General features: G+C 42.0%; 1 protein-coding gene across 1 annotated transcript in view; it reads right to left on the bottom strand.

Annotated features, from left to right (window-relative positions):
• Positions 1–553: 553 nt before the first annotated feature.
• The window catches only part of MEP1A (meprin A subunit alpha), a gene marked incomplete at its 5' end in the record, with an annotated part of 31,986 nt that continues 17,674 nt past the window's right edge, over positions 554–14,865 (bottom strand). The window contains 8 exons of the mRNA XM_082637765.1: positions 554–615; positions 1,379–1,527; positions 3,914–4,214; positions 5,178–5,351; positions 7,731–8,204; positions 9,695–9,910; positions 13,712–13,861; positions 14,621–14,842. Of these exons, the coding sequence (XP_082493891.1) occupies positions 599–615; positions 1,379–1,527; positions 3,914–4,214; positions 5,178–5,351; positions 7,731–8,204; positions 9,695–9,910; positions 13,712–13,861; positions 14,621–14,842 (1,703 nt within the window). The 3' untranslated portion in view covers positions 554–598. The remainder of the gene's footprint in view (positions 616–1,378; positions 1,528–3,913; positions 4,215–5,177; positions 5,352–7,730; positions 8,205–9,694; positions 9,911–13,711; positions 13,862–14,620; positions 14,843–14,865) is intronic.

The raw sequence follows: 14,865 nt of genomic DNA, 5'->3' as shown, positions 1-14,865 counted from the left end.
TTAACCCCTCGCGTTTGTTTCCAGAGTGGTCATGAAGTATGTACTTAGAAAGCTGGTAACCGAAAGCCTGGACCATTCAGGCTCCTTGAAATATTTTCTTTTAGTAAACTTCTAGAGCCAGCTCTCTGTGGGGCTTGTGCTGATTGGGGATGGAAACCTCAGCTTTCCTTCTTACTTGATCTCTCTTGGAACTTTCTTGCCTCGGGTAGTTTTGTCTCCTAGGAACCACGAAAGAAAGTGTATCTACAAATACTTCCTTTAAATTCTCTTCTACCTGATACTTCCAATTTGTTAATAATTTTATACACGAACAGTATATAAATATACTTTATTTTTTAATATTTTTTTAACTTATTAATTAATTAATTAATTTCTATTTTTGTCTCCATTGGGTCTTAGTTGAGGCACGCGGAATCTTCGTTGCAGTGTGCGGGTTTCTCTCTAGTTGTAGCGCGTGGGCTCCAGAGTGCGTGGGCTCTGTAGCTGTGGCGCGTGGGTTCAGCAGTTGCAGCCAGGCTTAGTTGCCCCGCAGCATGTGGGATCTTAGCTCCCTGACCAGGGATCGCACCTGCATCCCCCGCATTGGAAGGCGGATTCTTTACCACTGGACATGGACTTTAAAATTTAAAAAGATCTGATAAAGAGCTTTTGGATGATTCTCCGCCTCCATACACACACACACACACACACACACACGCACACAAATTCACATGCAATTCTGGACCCTTTGAAGGTACTGACGAAATAGTTATTGAATTTATTAAAGACTTTCCCTTAGAATCAGAGGAGGAAAGCAAATGCTGCTGCTAGGAGGAAGCTTTATTTGAAATTCTTTAACACACAAGACCCTAAAAGAATAATAAACCTATTGTGTCTGATGGAAAACAGGTATTTGAGTGTTTGATTCTAGTACAAAAAACATATGCGTTTCATTGTATACATCTTACTTGCAGTAGAAAGGAGAGAGTTTCTATATCTTAGTTATTCATTCAATTACTGGCTCACTTATTCATTTTTACCGAGTGACCATGCATGCCAGGCCAGGCAGACTCCCAGGCACTGGGCTAACACAATAAAGGTGGGTCTGCCCGCGTAGAGCTTACGGTCTATGGGAAAGACAGTCTATTAAACAAGGGATTTGCAACTAAGGGATAAAAGCGTCATCACAGGACACACTAGATACATTTGGAGCACAGAGCAGGGTAACAGAACCATGTGAGGGTGGGGACAGGAAAGCCAGAAGGGTCACACAAGAGGCTGGAGGCAAAGCAAGGTCGATAGAAGCTGTCCCAAACTGCAATGAGCACTGGAAGGAAAGGGAGGGCCCAAGGGCAGGAGGTACTTCTGCAGTCTAGTTGATGTCAGTGGGCATCACTACCTGGCCTTTGGCGAAGGATGGAGATGATGGTGAAGGTCAAGAAAACCATGCTGGCTGTGCCTCCGATCATCAGGCCCAGGAGGCTGCCGTGCACCTGCATGGCCTGACATCGCTCCCCAGTGTAGAAGAAGGCGTGACCAGAGACGCACCTGGGGAGACAGGACACAGGGGCGTGTGGGAACCACCTGAGCCCCAAGGGCTTCCTGACAACAAGACCAACACAGCAACAATGGCAGAGGACACTCAGCAGTTACACGCACCTGGCCTCATTCAAAGTGCTTTATGGAAGTCAATTAATTTAATCCTGGAACAACCTTTGAGGTGGTGGTTATTACCAGGCCATTCTCATCATCCTTATCTTTCAGAAAAGTTAGATAACTTGCTCAAGGCCACGCAGTTAGTAAGTGTCTCACTCTTGAAGTCTAATCTCTGAAGGTCTGTCTCCAGACCCTGTCCTCTTGGCTACCACATGCAAAGTTCAGGAGGAAGGTTTGAGACACTTAAAGAATGTGTTTCCTGACACACAGTAGTGATGGTTCAGCAAACTCCACCAACGGATGCTGAAATTAGTGGGTGAGGGTTTGAGGAAAGGCAAGATGTCTGCATGGTCTCTGAGTGTCTCTCCCAAGACATGTGTTAATTAAAGAGTGAGGAACGGTAACTTCTCAGGAGACAGGGCTGGCAGACACCCTCTTGTCCAGATGTCAAGGTTAACATCACCGGTAATAACACATATTGACATCTGGTACCCCTCACAGGACACACTGAGAAGGTCATATCACGTCTTGGTTCTTACCCAAAATGTACAACCTCAATATAATCATAAGAAGACATCAGATAAACTCAAATTGAGGAACAATTTGTAAAATAACTGATCAACGCTCTTCAAAAGTATCAAGGTGATGAAAGACAAGACCAAGGACCCGCTCAGGATTGAAGGAGCTAAGGAGACATGAAAACTAAATGGAACAAGGGGTCCTGAATTGGATCCTGGAACAGAAAAAGTGTATTGGTGGAAAAACTGGGGAAATCTGGATAAGGTGTGTCGTTTAGTTAATACTGTTTTTAATAGTATTTACCTTTGTTAATGCTCATTTCTTGCCTTTGCTAATGTACGATGGTTATGTAAGATGTTGACTTTAGGGTATGGGGAACTCTGCTGCATTTTTGAAATGTATCTGTAAATCTAAAATTATTTCAAAATAAAAGTTTAAAAAAGAAAGAACAGGGACTTCCCTGGTGGCACAGTGGTTGAGAGTCTGCCTGCCGATGCAGGGGACACGCGTTCGTGCCCCGGTCTGGGAGGATCCCACATGCCGTGGAGCAGCGGGGCCCGTGAGCCATGGCTGCTGAGCCTGCGCGTCCGGAGCCTGTGTTCCGCAACGGGAGAGGCCACAACAGTGAGAGGCCCGCGTAACGCAAATAAAAAAAAAAAAAAAAAAAAAAAGAAAGAAAGAGCAAAGCGGAGATCAAAAACAGCTGAGAAGAAATGTAGGTGTTTTGAGCCAAGCAGACCGGCTCCCACATCTGCTACTATTTTATCAAATGAAACTGATGCTTCTGTCATCACATACACCCTTTTATGAAATATTTTATGCAAATAACAAACATTATAAAAAGAACTATTAAATATAGCAAACTGTGCAGACAGACAGACCTGGATTGCAAGTCTAAGCTCCAGAATTTACCATCTGGGTAATTTCAGACAAATTACTTACTTCTGTAAGCTTCAAATTTCTTATGCCCTAAATGGGGATAAGAAGGGCCTTTATGTCACAGGGTGGCTGTGAGGAATAATTTAGATCATGAATGCAAACTGCTCGGGGGAGCACATGACACATAGCAAGCAGCCCCCAAATATCAGATATTCTTCTTATTATTATTGAAAACATAAATATGATAATAGTACAATTGAACTAATGGACAATAGAAATAATAATTAATAACAATAATAACACTTGGAGTCAGGAAAGGTTTAAGCTTTGTCCTGAGTCCCTGTGGTGGAGCCTTGATGCTAAAAGCTCTGGGTCGGGACTTCCCTGGTGGTGCAGTGGATAAGACTCCGCGCTCCCATTGCAGGGGGCCCAGGTTTGGGCCCACATGCATGCCACTAGGAGTTCTTATGCCATAACTAAGGAGCCTACAAGCTTCAACTAAGGAGCCCACCTTCCACAACTAAGACCCAAATAAATATATAAATGAATAAATATTAAAAAAAAAAAAGCTCTGGGTCATTTTTGAGCCCTGCAGTGGAGTTCAAAATTCCAACAACATTCAAGATGATGTTGACAATGTCCCAGAGGTAGCTAAGGGATACATGTGAAGAGACAGGGGCTTTGGGACTCTTCTGCTCTGGCAGGACCCCTGCTCTGCCCTCTGATTCCAGGCACGGCTTTTTGGAGTCAAGGACCGACACGGTTGACCATCTGATGGCGTGGATGCCCTGACCTGAAAACTGTGCCTTTTAGCAGAGTAAGCAGACATAGGGCTCCCCTCTGCCGACCCACACCTGCCGCCCCAGGCCACAGAGCCTACCTGCAGCTCGCCATCCCCTTCACGTTCACACAGATGCCTTCGTTTTGACAAGGGTTCGGGTCACATGGGTCTCTGAAGTATTGTGGCCAGTTGTGGTCCTCCATGGGGCCCGTGTTGTCCACCGACCTCTTCTGTCGGCTGTGCTGCTCCTGGTCCAGGCTGCCCAGTAGGGCTTTCTCTAAGGAGGCCTTTCCCGAACCTTCTTCTGAAGCCGGCTGCTCCTGGCCTTGGAAAACGAGGCTTTGGGGGATCAGCCTGCTGTCTTTAATGTGAACTTCAGTGTGGTTAAGGTGGGTGATATCTCGAGGAAAGAGACAAAGGGTGGTGAGGAAGATATATGATTAAATCTGACAACAATTCACTTCCACTCCTGGAGAAAGCTCCCTGGGCTGCCTGTACCCTTCTTGGTCTTCACCTTTAGTGACGTAGAAAAGTGGCTTTGAATCCAGCGGATTTTCATAATGCCAACTATTTTATAGATTGATTATTTTTTATTGAAGTATAGTTGACTTAAAATATTATATTAGTTTTAAGGTGTATAAATAGTAATTTGACATTTTTATAGATTACACTTCATACAAAGTTATTATAAAATATTGACTATATTCACTGTGCTCTACATTACATCTTTGTAACTTATTTCATACATAGTAGTTTGTACCTCTTAATCCCCTGCCCCTATTTTGTCCCTACCCCTACCCCTACCCCTTTCCCCTCTGGTTTGTTCTCTGTATCCGTGAGTCTGTTCTGTTATATTTGTTCATTTGCTTTGTTTTTCAGATTCCACATGTAAGCAAAAACATACAATATTTGCCTTTATCTATCTGACTTATTTCATGAAGCACAATGCCCCTCAGGTCCATCCATGTTGTTGCACATGGCAAGATTTCATTCTTTTTTTGCTATGTTTATGTTTAAAGTAGTCCAATCACGATTTTATTTATTTAACTTGAGAAGAGAAGCATAAAGTGAGTATGGATAGACTGATTGAAACTAAATTGAAGTCAGCCAACTGTCACATTTGATAAGTTATACAAAAAGGTGACACTAAAGTTTTAGTTTCTCCCCAGGACAATTAAAATCGAGATGGGAGTCCTTGAATAAAAGAGTACAATGTGGTTCTCTTAGAGCACATCTTTTTTTTTTTTTAACCTAGTCACCCCAAAAGATCCCCACCTTCCATGAGATGCTTTAAAATATCCATGTAAAGTCAATAGAACACCCAGAACATAGGATTATTTATTCAGGAAAACCAGCAAAATACCTTCAAAGTCCACAAACATTATAAGGTCGTCATTTTTAAGGAAACTCTTCCTTTTCAGCATTTGGTGGGAGATGATAGCACCCCAGCCCCAGTCGATGCTTCTAAAACAGGAACAGCTCTTGTCATAGGACCCCATGACAGACGGCCTGTCCCAGATGACGGAGCCTTTTATTGCTGCAAAGTTACAGATTACAGAAAATCACATTATCGCTTTATTTTTCACTTTCCATTTGTCTTTAAGGAGTACAGAGAGCTTTTTTTTTATTGAAGTATAGTTGATTTACAATGTGTTAATTTCTGCTGTACGGCAAAGTGATTCAGTTATATGAATAAATACATTTTTTTTACTATTCTTTTCCATTATGGTTTATCATAGGATATTGAGTATAGTTCTCTGTGCTGTACAGTAGGACCTTGTTGTTTACCCATAAGAGCTTTGTTAATCAGAAAAAATGTGTTGGAAAAAAATCAGGTTATTTACTCTTTCCAGGAGAATTATGCTGGAGAGGATGTGGAGAAAAGGGAACCCTCTTGCACTGTTGGTGGGAATGTAAATTGATACAGCCACTATGGAGAACAGTATGGAGGTTCCTTAAAAAACTAAAAATAGAATTACCATATGATCCAGCAATCCCACTGCTGGGCATATACCCTGAGAAAACCATAATTCAAAAAGACGCATGCACCCCAATGTTAAGTGCAGCACTATTTACACTATTTAGTCAGGTCATGGAAGCAATCTAAATGCCCATTGACAGATGAATGGATAAAGAAGATGTGGTACATATATACAGTGGAATATTACTCAGCCATAAAAAGGAACGAAATTGGGTCATTTGTTGAGACGTGGATGGATCTAGAGACTGTCATAAACAGTGAAGTAAGTCAGAAAGAGAAAAACAAGTATCGTATATTAACGCATGTATGTGGAACCTAGAAAAACGGTACAGATGAACCGGTTTGCAGGGCAGAAGTTGAGACACAGATGTAGAGAACAAACATACGGACACCAATGGGGGAAAACCACGGGGGTGGGGGTGGGGATGGTGGTGTGCTGAATTGGGCAATTGGGATTGACATGTATACACTGATGTGTATAAAATTGATGACTAATAAGAACCTGCAGTATAAAAAAACAAACAAACAAACCAAAAACACAACTAATACTAAACTCTCTTTGGGTTATTTGTATGGAAATATATTAATATAAATGTTTCAGACATTACATGAAATTTCTAAAAATCTTACATGTTCTGGTGTAATAAGTCATAATTCTAGTTATTACTTTAAAATGTATATCTCAGAAATAACTAAATTTCCTTGTCAATTGCATTATTATGAACTTTCATCAAATTTTAACCGTGGTCATTTTTAAGTCTTTTGTCATTTACAGACAGTTCTGGGTGTACTCTGATGCTTTTGCTAAAATGTTCCTATAAAAGGTTTTCATCTTCAAGGAATTCATGGAAAAGACTCTGACGAGTACAGGTTTCTGGTAACTGACTATACTGCTGAACTGAATGAATAAGCGTTTTCAGAACTCTAATGGAAAACTGATGAATTCATAAAAGTGTTAACAAAAGATCAAGATAAAAAAATTAATTACATGGGACTGAGTGAACTGATGAGGATGATTATAATTTTTGTGACTTTCTGTTTGAATAATAACCCCCCCAAAAAAACCCCCAAAAACCCTGAGAATTGGGAGGGGGGTGGAGCAGAGAACCACCCCTGTGAAGGGTCATTGTCCACTACTGAGTGACTTCTCAATGAAGGGGAAGAGAGAGTTATAGCTTCTTCCTTTTAAGGCTTAAGTCTCTTCTTTTGAAAAAAAAAATAGTTTGCCCATTCCTTTATTCATGCAAGTTTGTTTCATGGACCTACTGACAATGAGTAATATTTTAGGACTCAGTGCGTTAGTTTTGCACAGAGCCTCGCAAATTCTGAGTATTTGATAAATGATTACCTGGATCTGTCTTCTCGGACTGAGCTCAGTGAGGCAGGGACTGGCTGGTTTGCTTGTACCCTAAGGAACTGGCACAGAGCTTGGCACCTTGCAAGCTCTTACTTAGATGCTTGATGGATGAATTCAAGAAAGAGAAAGAGATAAGATGACACTGAAAATTTTCACTTACATAGAAAACAAACTTCTGGTTACCAAAGCGGAAAGGGGTTGGGAGGGATAAATTAAGAGTTTGGGATCAGCAGATACAAACTACTGTATATAAAATAGATAAACAACAAAGTCCTACTGAATGGCACAAGAAACTGTATTCAATCACTGTAATAAACCATAATGGAAAAGAATATGAAAAAGAATATATATGTATATCTGAATCACTTTGCTGTACAGCAGAAATTAACACAACATTGTAAATCAACTACACTTCAATGAAAGAAAAAAGAAACAAGGACATTTTAACTTAATGCTCCAACATTGCTGTAGATGTGCCCAAGGAGGAAATGTGAGGAGAAAGTTAATCTCTCCTATACAGATGAGAACTGTGTCTATTGGCCCTTCCAGGTGGAGGGGCAGGTCTTCTCACCACCTACCTGTATATGTCTGGGACTTGGAGGTAGTGAACACCATGCTGGAGGACATTCTCTTCCTGACATCGGGTTCCTGGTCAAGTATTGTCATTATCACCTGTCTGTTCTCCACTGGCCACTCCAGGACAGCATCATTCTCTCCACTACACAGATGAAAGGCAAGTCCCAAGTACTCAGAGCTCCTGGAGCTCGTTCTGCCATGAGGGTACAAGGTCAACCCCAAACCGTAGCCCTCTGAACTGTAGAATCGAGGGCTCTGAAGTTTGTCCCCTTTAACCGTGTTCTGCAGGACTTGAGAGAAATTCCGGACCGTCCAAACCCCTGCGGGGCATGGGGTTTCTGTCAAAGTGATGTCATCCAGGTAAATTCCCCCACTCGAGTTCTGGGGGTCACCCTTTGTGCCCTCGAAAAGGTAGCGAAACTTCTTTTCCTCTCTTAGTGTAACATGGGCAATTTTCCAATTTTGGTCAGAATCTCCTGAGGACAGAGAATAAAATTGGTGACAAATGTGACCAACATTTTTGGAGCACTTACTTGGAGCCTCGTACTGTGGCAGGTGCTTTGCATGAACGATCTCATGTAATCTTCACAACAAACACAGGAGAGAACTGCTATAAACTTGTTAAGGAACTTTTCCAAAGTCACATATCTAGTATGGGAAAATAGCTAAAAAAGAAAAATAAAAAAAGACACACTCTGATTTATCATAAAAGTCTTAATCACAAATTTGTTTTCCATTATTATTCCATTCTGCAGGTTCTGGGCTTTCCCCTGGGTTTGTTGGTATAAATGCACCCCACCCCCTTAATGTTAGCACTGAATGCACAAGTATTGGGCTGAACCATATAAAACAGACCTTTGATAAGTCAAAAGTCAAACGATGGCAATTTCATATGTCCATATTTACAGTCCTTGGTAACACAGCAAATTCTCAACTCTTAAAGGGCACCTAGTTGTCATCCCTCTATTTGAAAAAGATGCTCTGTAAATTTCAGCCAGAAAAGTGAACCCCTCAAAACCATTATTTGTAGCATTTTCTACCCACAGAGTGACCGGGGTAGAGACAATTTGGGCTCCCGTCCTTCTGAGTAGGCTTTACTAAGGAAGTCTTCACCCTTCAAGAGCAGCAGCTTCTTCTAGAAGTACACAAAGAATGCTTCCTTTATCTCATTTTAATTGAGAAATTCTTTGTTGAATGGAAAACTGGAAAAATATCTCTCCTTTTCTGTTTATGAATGAACTACCACCACAATAAAAGAATGTAAGCGCTTAGCTTTTATAACCCTGGATCTTGATTTTCAGTCAGATTACTCTCACAACCAACTAACTACCTTAGCATTTTAAGGTTTTCATGATCTTCTTATAGAAATACGTAAAGTATCACTAAGGAATATATAAGTGACTTTAGTGAAGTTAATGTATACAAGTCACTTGCTTGCCACCAACTTCACAAGTAGGTTTCAAGTTACCTCAGTGTATTAAATAATGGCATCATTCAGTTTGCTGAAACAGATGCAGAAACACTTGTGGTCCACTATTTAACCACTTCTCTCCAGCAGCATCAATCCCTGCTTCCCTTTTCCCTTCCAATCTCCACCTTTGAATCACCAATTTTCTCTATTCTGGCTTTCTCCAAAGCTCTGGTGAGAACTAGAGTTTTATATTCTGATTGGCCTTCTTTTTTCTTTCCCTGATTGGCCTCTTTCAATCGTATATTTCAGCCTCACCTGAGCCCGCAATTTCTGAATGGTTAAACATCCATTGAGTGGTTAAAACATGCCAGGCGTTATGCATTTCAAAGAGGCAGAAGGGAGGTGGAGGAAAGGAAGGAAGAGGAGACAGAGGAGGAGGAGGGGGAGGAATGATGAGGGGGAGGACGGCGAAAAGGGAGAGGGAGGGGAAGGAGGAGAAACAGCACAATCCCAAATATGAAGCCCAATCAGTCCTCGCAGGATGCCTTTAAGTACCTTGAAAGGTCTTCACCTTGACCAGCTTGCGAACGGTGCCCGTACTGTCATCCCTCCTGACCCAGACGACGAGTCTGTCTGAAGGGCTTCCTGTCATTTTATAGAAAAACTGCAGGCATTGCTGCTTCCTCTTTGGGTAAAGAATCCGAGACTCCAACAGGGCTGCCTCCTCTGCTATCCCCAAGCTGGTACTGAAGTACATGGAGTAGCCGGCACCTACGGAGAGAGGAACTTAAATTCCCACCTCTGGCCACAAATACCCCAGGGTGCCCTCAGCCCAGGCAAAGTGAAACAGTGAGCAACAGCCATCCTCCAGGCAACAAAGGCTAGAACTCTTCTGGGGAAAATAAAAAGGTTGTTTGTCAGTAAATATTCTGTCTGTCTCCACGGACAGAAATGCTGGTCAAAGTCACAGCTCTCCACTGCCTCTTTTGATTGCCTTTGTTCCCAAGGTTGTGAAATGTATACCTCTGACTTAAGGAAATACAGGCTTTAAGCAAAGTGGATGGAATCTAATGTCTGTGAGACGAATTCCATTTTCTACATTAACTTTGTTGTTTAGAGATTCATTCCAAGGAAAAGAGCTGGCCTCCTAGCTGTATAAGAAACTGTGGGATTCAAAGTTTTAGGAATTGGATTTTAAATATTCACAATGAGAAGGGTTCAGTTTCACCCTTTTGTAGCCTAATAACTGGGTGTACTATCAGTGGTAAAGAATCACCTTTACTGTGTTCTAAGAAGGGGCATTCAAGGCATATTAGGGACCAACTGAGGATTTCTCTTGGATGTAAAGAAAGCCTTGGAAGAACACTAAGAAAGAGGGGATAAAGGGTCTACATTTATGCCCGAAGCTGGGTTTGCCCAACTCATGTATCTCAAAATTCTCTCCCCCAAAACAAGAGCAGGTGGCTAAACAAATACATCACTTGGAAAGCCAGCACACTTTTTCAAAGGCAAGGGCAATGAACAATTCTTGCATATAAAGAAGTAATCTAAACTTACTCCAATACTCAACCTCTTACCAAATGCTCCACTCAAAACATTTCATCAAGTAAAAATGAAGTGAGCATCTACAGTTCCAGGTCCTTTGACAATATGAGTCCTTGCCTCATCCTGCCTCACATATGGGGCATGAGGAAGGATGTTTAAATAAGCTTTCCACAAAGCTGAAAAATACCATATGTCTTTAATATATCATCAGGATAAATTATATTTGCCGGTATGTTCTTCTCAATACTTTATCTTACTAGCCTTAGACTTTTGTGTCGTGAATTGCTGAGGGCTTCGGTTAAGGTAAACAAGAGCTCACAGGGCTAAGCAGCTCTCCTGGTTATTTTTGCTCAGGAATTCCACCAGTTGAGGTCAGAAGTATGAAGTGCAAGTCCAATAACTCAAGCTGAGGAGTCAGGAGACCTGAATTCTTGCCCTAGAGCTGCCACTAACTGGGTATTCATTCATCTCTCTGGGATTCAAGTGGGAAGTGGCTTCTAACCTTCGAGCTCTTTGAGTCTATGCACCTACCTGAATAAGGCAGTGCTCTCTAGCAGAGGAAACCCCGTCCCATTATGTGCCTCCTGTGGAAGAAGCATAATGGCTGGTCAAGTTAACCTGAGAAAGCATTTCTAGTTACCTCTCTGGGCTGTGGTCCTTTCCTTTCCTACTAAAATGCTAGAATATTCTTTCAGCAGATTCCTCTCACACAGAGATCACCTTTCTGTTTAGCTGGAACTTGCACATTAGCCTAGCAGCAAACCCACAGGAGAGATTAGATTAGAGGCTATGATGGAAATTTAAAGAGAGCTTCAGGCATAGATCACCCTTTGGACACTGGAGATTATATGTTTAATAATCTGATGTGTAACAGAGACTTTCGCTCTTTGCCAAGGCGTGAGAAAGAGTGGCAATTGTTGACAACCTCTGACATTCTCCCTGGTGGCCTGGCATCTGGGTGATAAGCTGGGTCTCTTCTGTGAAGGAACTCCTACCAACTCTCCCACAGGCAGAGACTAAGGGACTTGATGATAGTTCAATCTTTAAAAGGCTATTATAATCTATAACCCCACCTGCTTCCAAATAGGGTTGGTACAATTTCAATGACAAGCACATAATAAAAGGGTGTTAAGATAGGAATTGAAAAATAAATACAACCTCTGGAGAGAAAGGGATGATGGGGGAAATAAGTAGGGAGTAAGGCTGCTGGTCTGCCTTTGAAGATTCTATATGCATTATCTCTTTCCAAGCTCGCTGTGAAGGATCAATAGCTTGATGGTCAGAGAGGCTTACAAAAAGCCAAAAGACTTAAACAGCAGCAACAACAAAAACAATTTCCTGGAGTCACAATTAGCAAGTGATGGAGCCAGATTTTAAACCCGGGTCTCTCCTGACTTTATGGCTTTTTCACTGCACAAACCATGTACAGGAACTATCTGAAGCTGTTATCCAATATGGCAGCTACCAAACATATATGGTGATTGAGCACTTGAACTGTGGCCAGTCCAAAGTGAGATTTGCTGTAAGGATAAAATATACACCAGATTTCAAATACCGACTGTAAAAAAGTGCGAAGTATCTCATTAATAGTTTTTATATTGATTGCACATTGAAATGTTAAGATTTTGGATATATTGGGTTAAGTATATTACTAAAGAGAATTTCCCTTGTTTCTTTTTTTTTTTTTTTTTTGCGGTACGCGGGCCTCTCACCGTTGTGGCCTCTGCTTTGCGGAGCACAGGCTCCGGACGCGCAGGCTCAGTAGCCATGGCTCACGGGCCCAGCCGCTCCATGGCATGTGGGATCTTCCCGGACTGGGGCACGAACCCATGTCCCCTGCATCGGCAGGTGGACTCTCAACCACTGCGCCACCAGGGAAGCCCTCTCTTGTTTCTTTTTTATGTGACTGTTAGAAATTTTTACATTACGTATGTGGTGCACACTGTAGTTCCACCGGAGGACACTGCTGTTAGAGACATTGCCCTAATTTACAAAGTCATATATATATATATTTGGCTGCACTGGGTCTGCGTTGATGCCCGCAGACTTTCTCTAGTTGTGGCGAGTGGGGATTATTCTTTGTTACAGTGTGCAGGCTTCTCATTGCAGTGGCCCCTCTTGTTGAAGAGCAAGGGCTCTATGCATGCGGACTTCAGTAGTTGTGGCTCGTGGGCTCTAGAGCGCAGGCTCAGTAGTTGTGGCACACGGGCTTAGTTGCTCCATGGCATGTGAAATTTCCCCAGACCAGGGATCGAACCCGTGTCCCCTGCATTGGCAGACTGATTCCTAACCACTGCACCACCAGGGAAGTCCCACAAAGTCATATATTTTTTAAAATTAAAAAAAAATTTTATTGAAGTATAGTTGATTTACAGTGTCGTTGTTAGTTTTAGGTATACAGCACAGAGATTCAGACAGGTAGATAGATAGATAGATAGATAGATATAGATATTCCTTTTCAGACTCTTTTCCCTTATAGGTTATTAAAAAATATTGAGTACAGTTTCCTGTGTTACACACACTCTTTATAAACTAGATAACCAACAAGTACAAAGTCATATCAACCATTATGTCTGTATCAGATTTGTCATCGCTTAAATGAAACTTTCTTTTGCATGCCCAAATGTGGATGCTTTTTATTGCGTTAATAATAAAGATATGTTGGGCTTCCCTGGTGGCGCAGGGGTTGAGAGTCCACCTGTCGATGCAGGGGACACGGGTTCGTGCCCCGGTCCGGGAAGATCCTACATGCCGTGGAGCGGCTGGGCCCGTGAGCCATGGCCGCTAAGCCTGCGTGTCTGGAGTCTGTGCTCCGCAACAGGAGAGGCCACAACAGTGAGAGGCCCGCGTACCAAAAAAAAAATAATAATAATAAAATGAAATAAATATATGAGAAATGGTTTTTGTCCTCATTCAGAGTTCCAGGTTTTATAACTAGCATTCCAGCTGAGGCCAAACATGCCGGCTGCCATTTCCCTTTGAACCTGGAGAACCTCCTTAATGTACTTCCCTGCTGCCTTCACTGACCTGTGCATTTTCCCTCCAAGGTGTGATCCACTTGTCCAGGTGGAATGCTGTCCTCATGGACCCAGTCAGCATCATCTCTGGTACTCTGAATCATCCCACAGATGTTTGCCTTCTCAAAATCACAGTGGTCCAAAAAGGTGTGAGTTGTGGCTGCAAATGATATTTTTGTCACCTGGTTAAAAATTTAAGGCCTCTCATGTCAAATACCTAATGACTTAGTCTACTAAGATGTCATTGTTTTAGCAAGATTATGAGCCTTTCGTTGTCTTGATTTTTCTCAATTGTAAGTCCTACCGTCATGCATTAGAGAGCAGAACCTGCCAACACAGATGCAGCCCTACACACTTCACAGAGTCAGACTATAAAAAGGCTTACCATCATGCTTTTCTGTAAATGCCAACCGTCGACTCCTTTAGATCAAGAATGAGGTACCTATTATGCTAGGCTTTGTTCTTAGTAGATCTTCTCTACATACATATTGAACAGGATTAAAGAATGTGTCTTTGAAGACCAGTGGGGCCATTTTAGAAAACATCCCATCTCTGAGCATTAGAGGACTCCAGGAACCACTAACCTGGACAAAGAATTTAAGATACAAAATACTTTCAAGCCTATAACTATCTTGGGCTTTACATAAGGAGGCACTCTTCAAAGGGAAGCTGAAGAAGTTGGACAATTCCAGCTCCTTACATTGGCCCAATATTTTCACTTTACAGAACACAAACACATAATTGATTTTCATGACCATCTTGTGAGGTAGGTGTTACAATTTTTTCTAAGGATAGGGAAACTAATGTCCTTAATGAAATGGACAAATTAACAAAATTAACAAATTAACACAAAGGAAAATGTACAGGAAACCCGTAAGGTCAGGGTGTTTACCCAGTCCTCAGACCCAGAGGTACTCACTGCAGTTGTACATTCGGTTCAGCCTCTCCAAATCGATAGCACTGAAATCCAGGCGCTGCCCAATGATGGAGTTAAACTCAGGGATCTTGGCTGTGATGGTGGGGACACTAGCATTCTTGTTAAATGAGAAAGGCTCGTAGTGCATCAAAGACTCATAATCATAGGGTGTGTTGAGGTCTGTGATGAAGTTGTCATCATAGGTGTTAAAGTTGTGCTGATAACCTGTCAGGGAGGGAATCCACAGG

The sequence above is a fragment of the Mesoplodon mirus genome (genome assembly GCF_964341445.2).
Source record: "Mesoplodon mirus genome assembly, chromosome: 12".
NCBI lineage: Eukaryota > Metazoa > Chordata > Mammalia > Artiodactyla > Ziphiidae > Mesoplodon > Mesoplodon mirus.
Note: the sequence above shows the minus strand (reverse complement) of the source record. Positions and strands in the feature narration are given on the sequence as shown.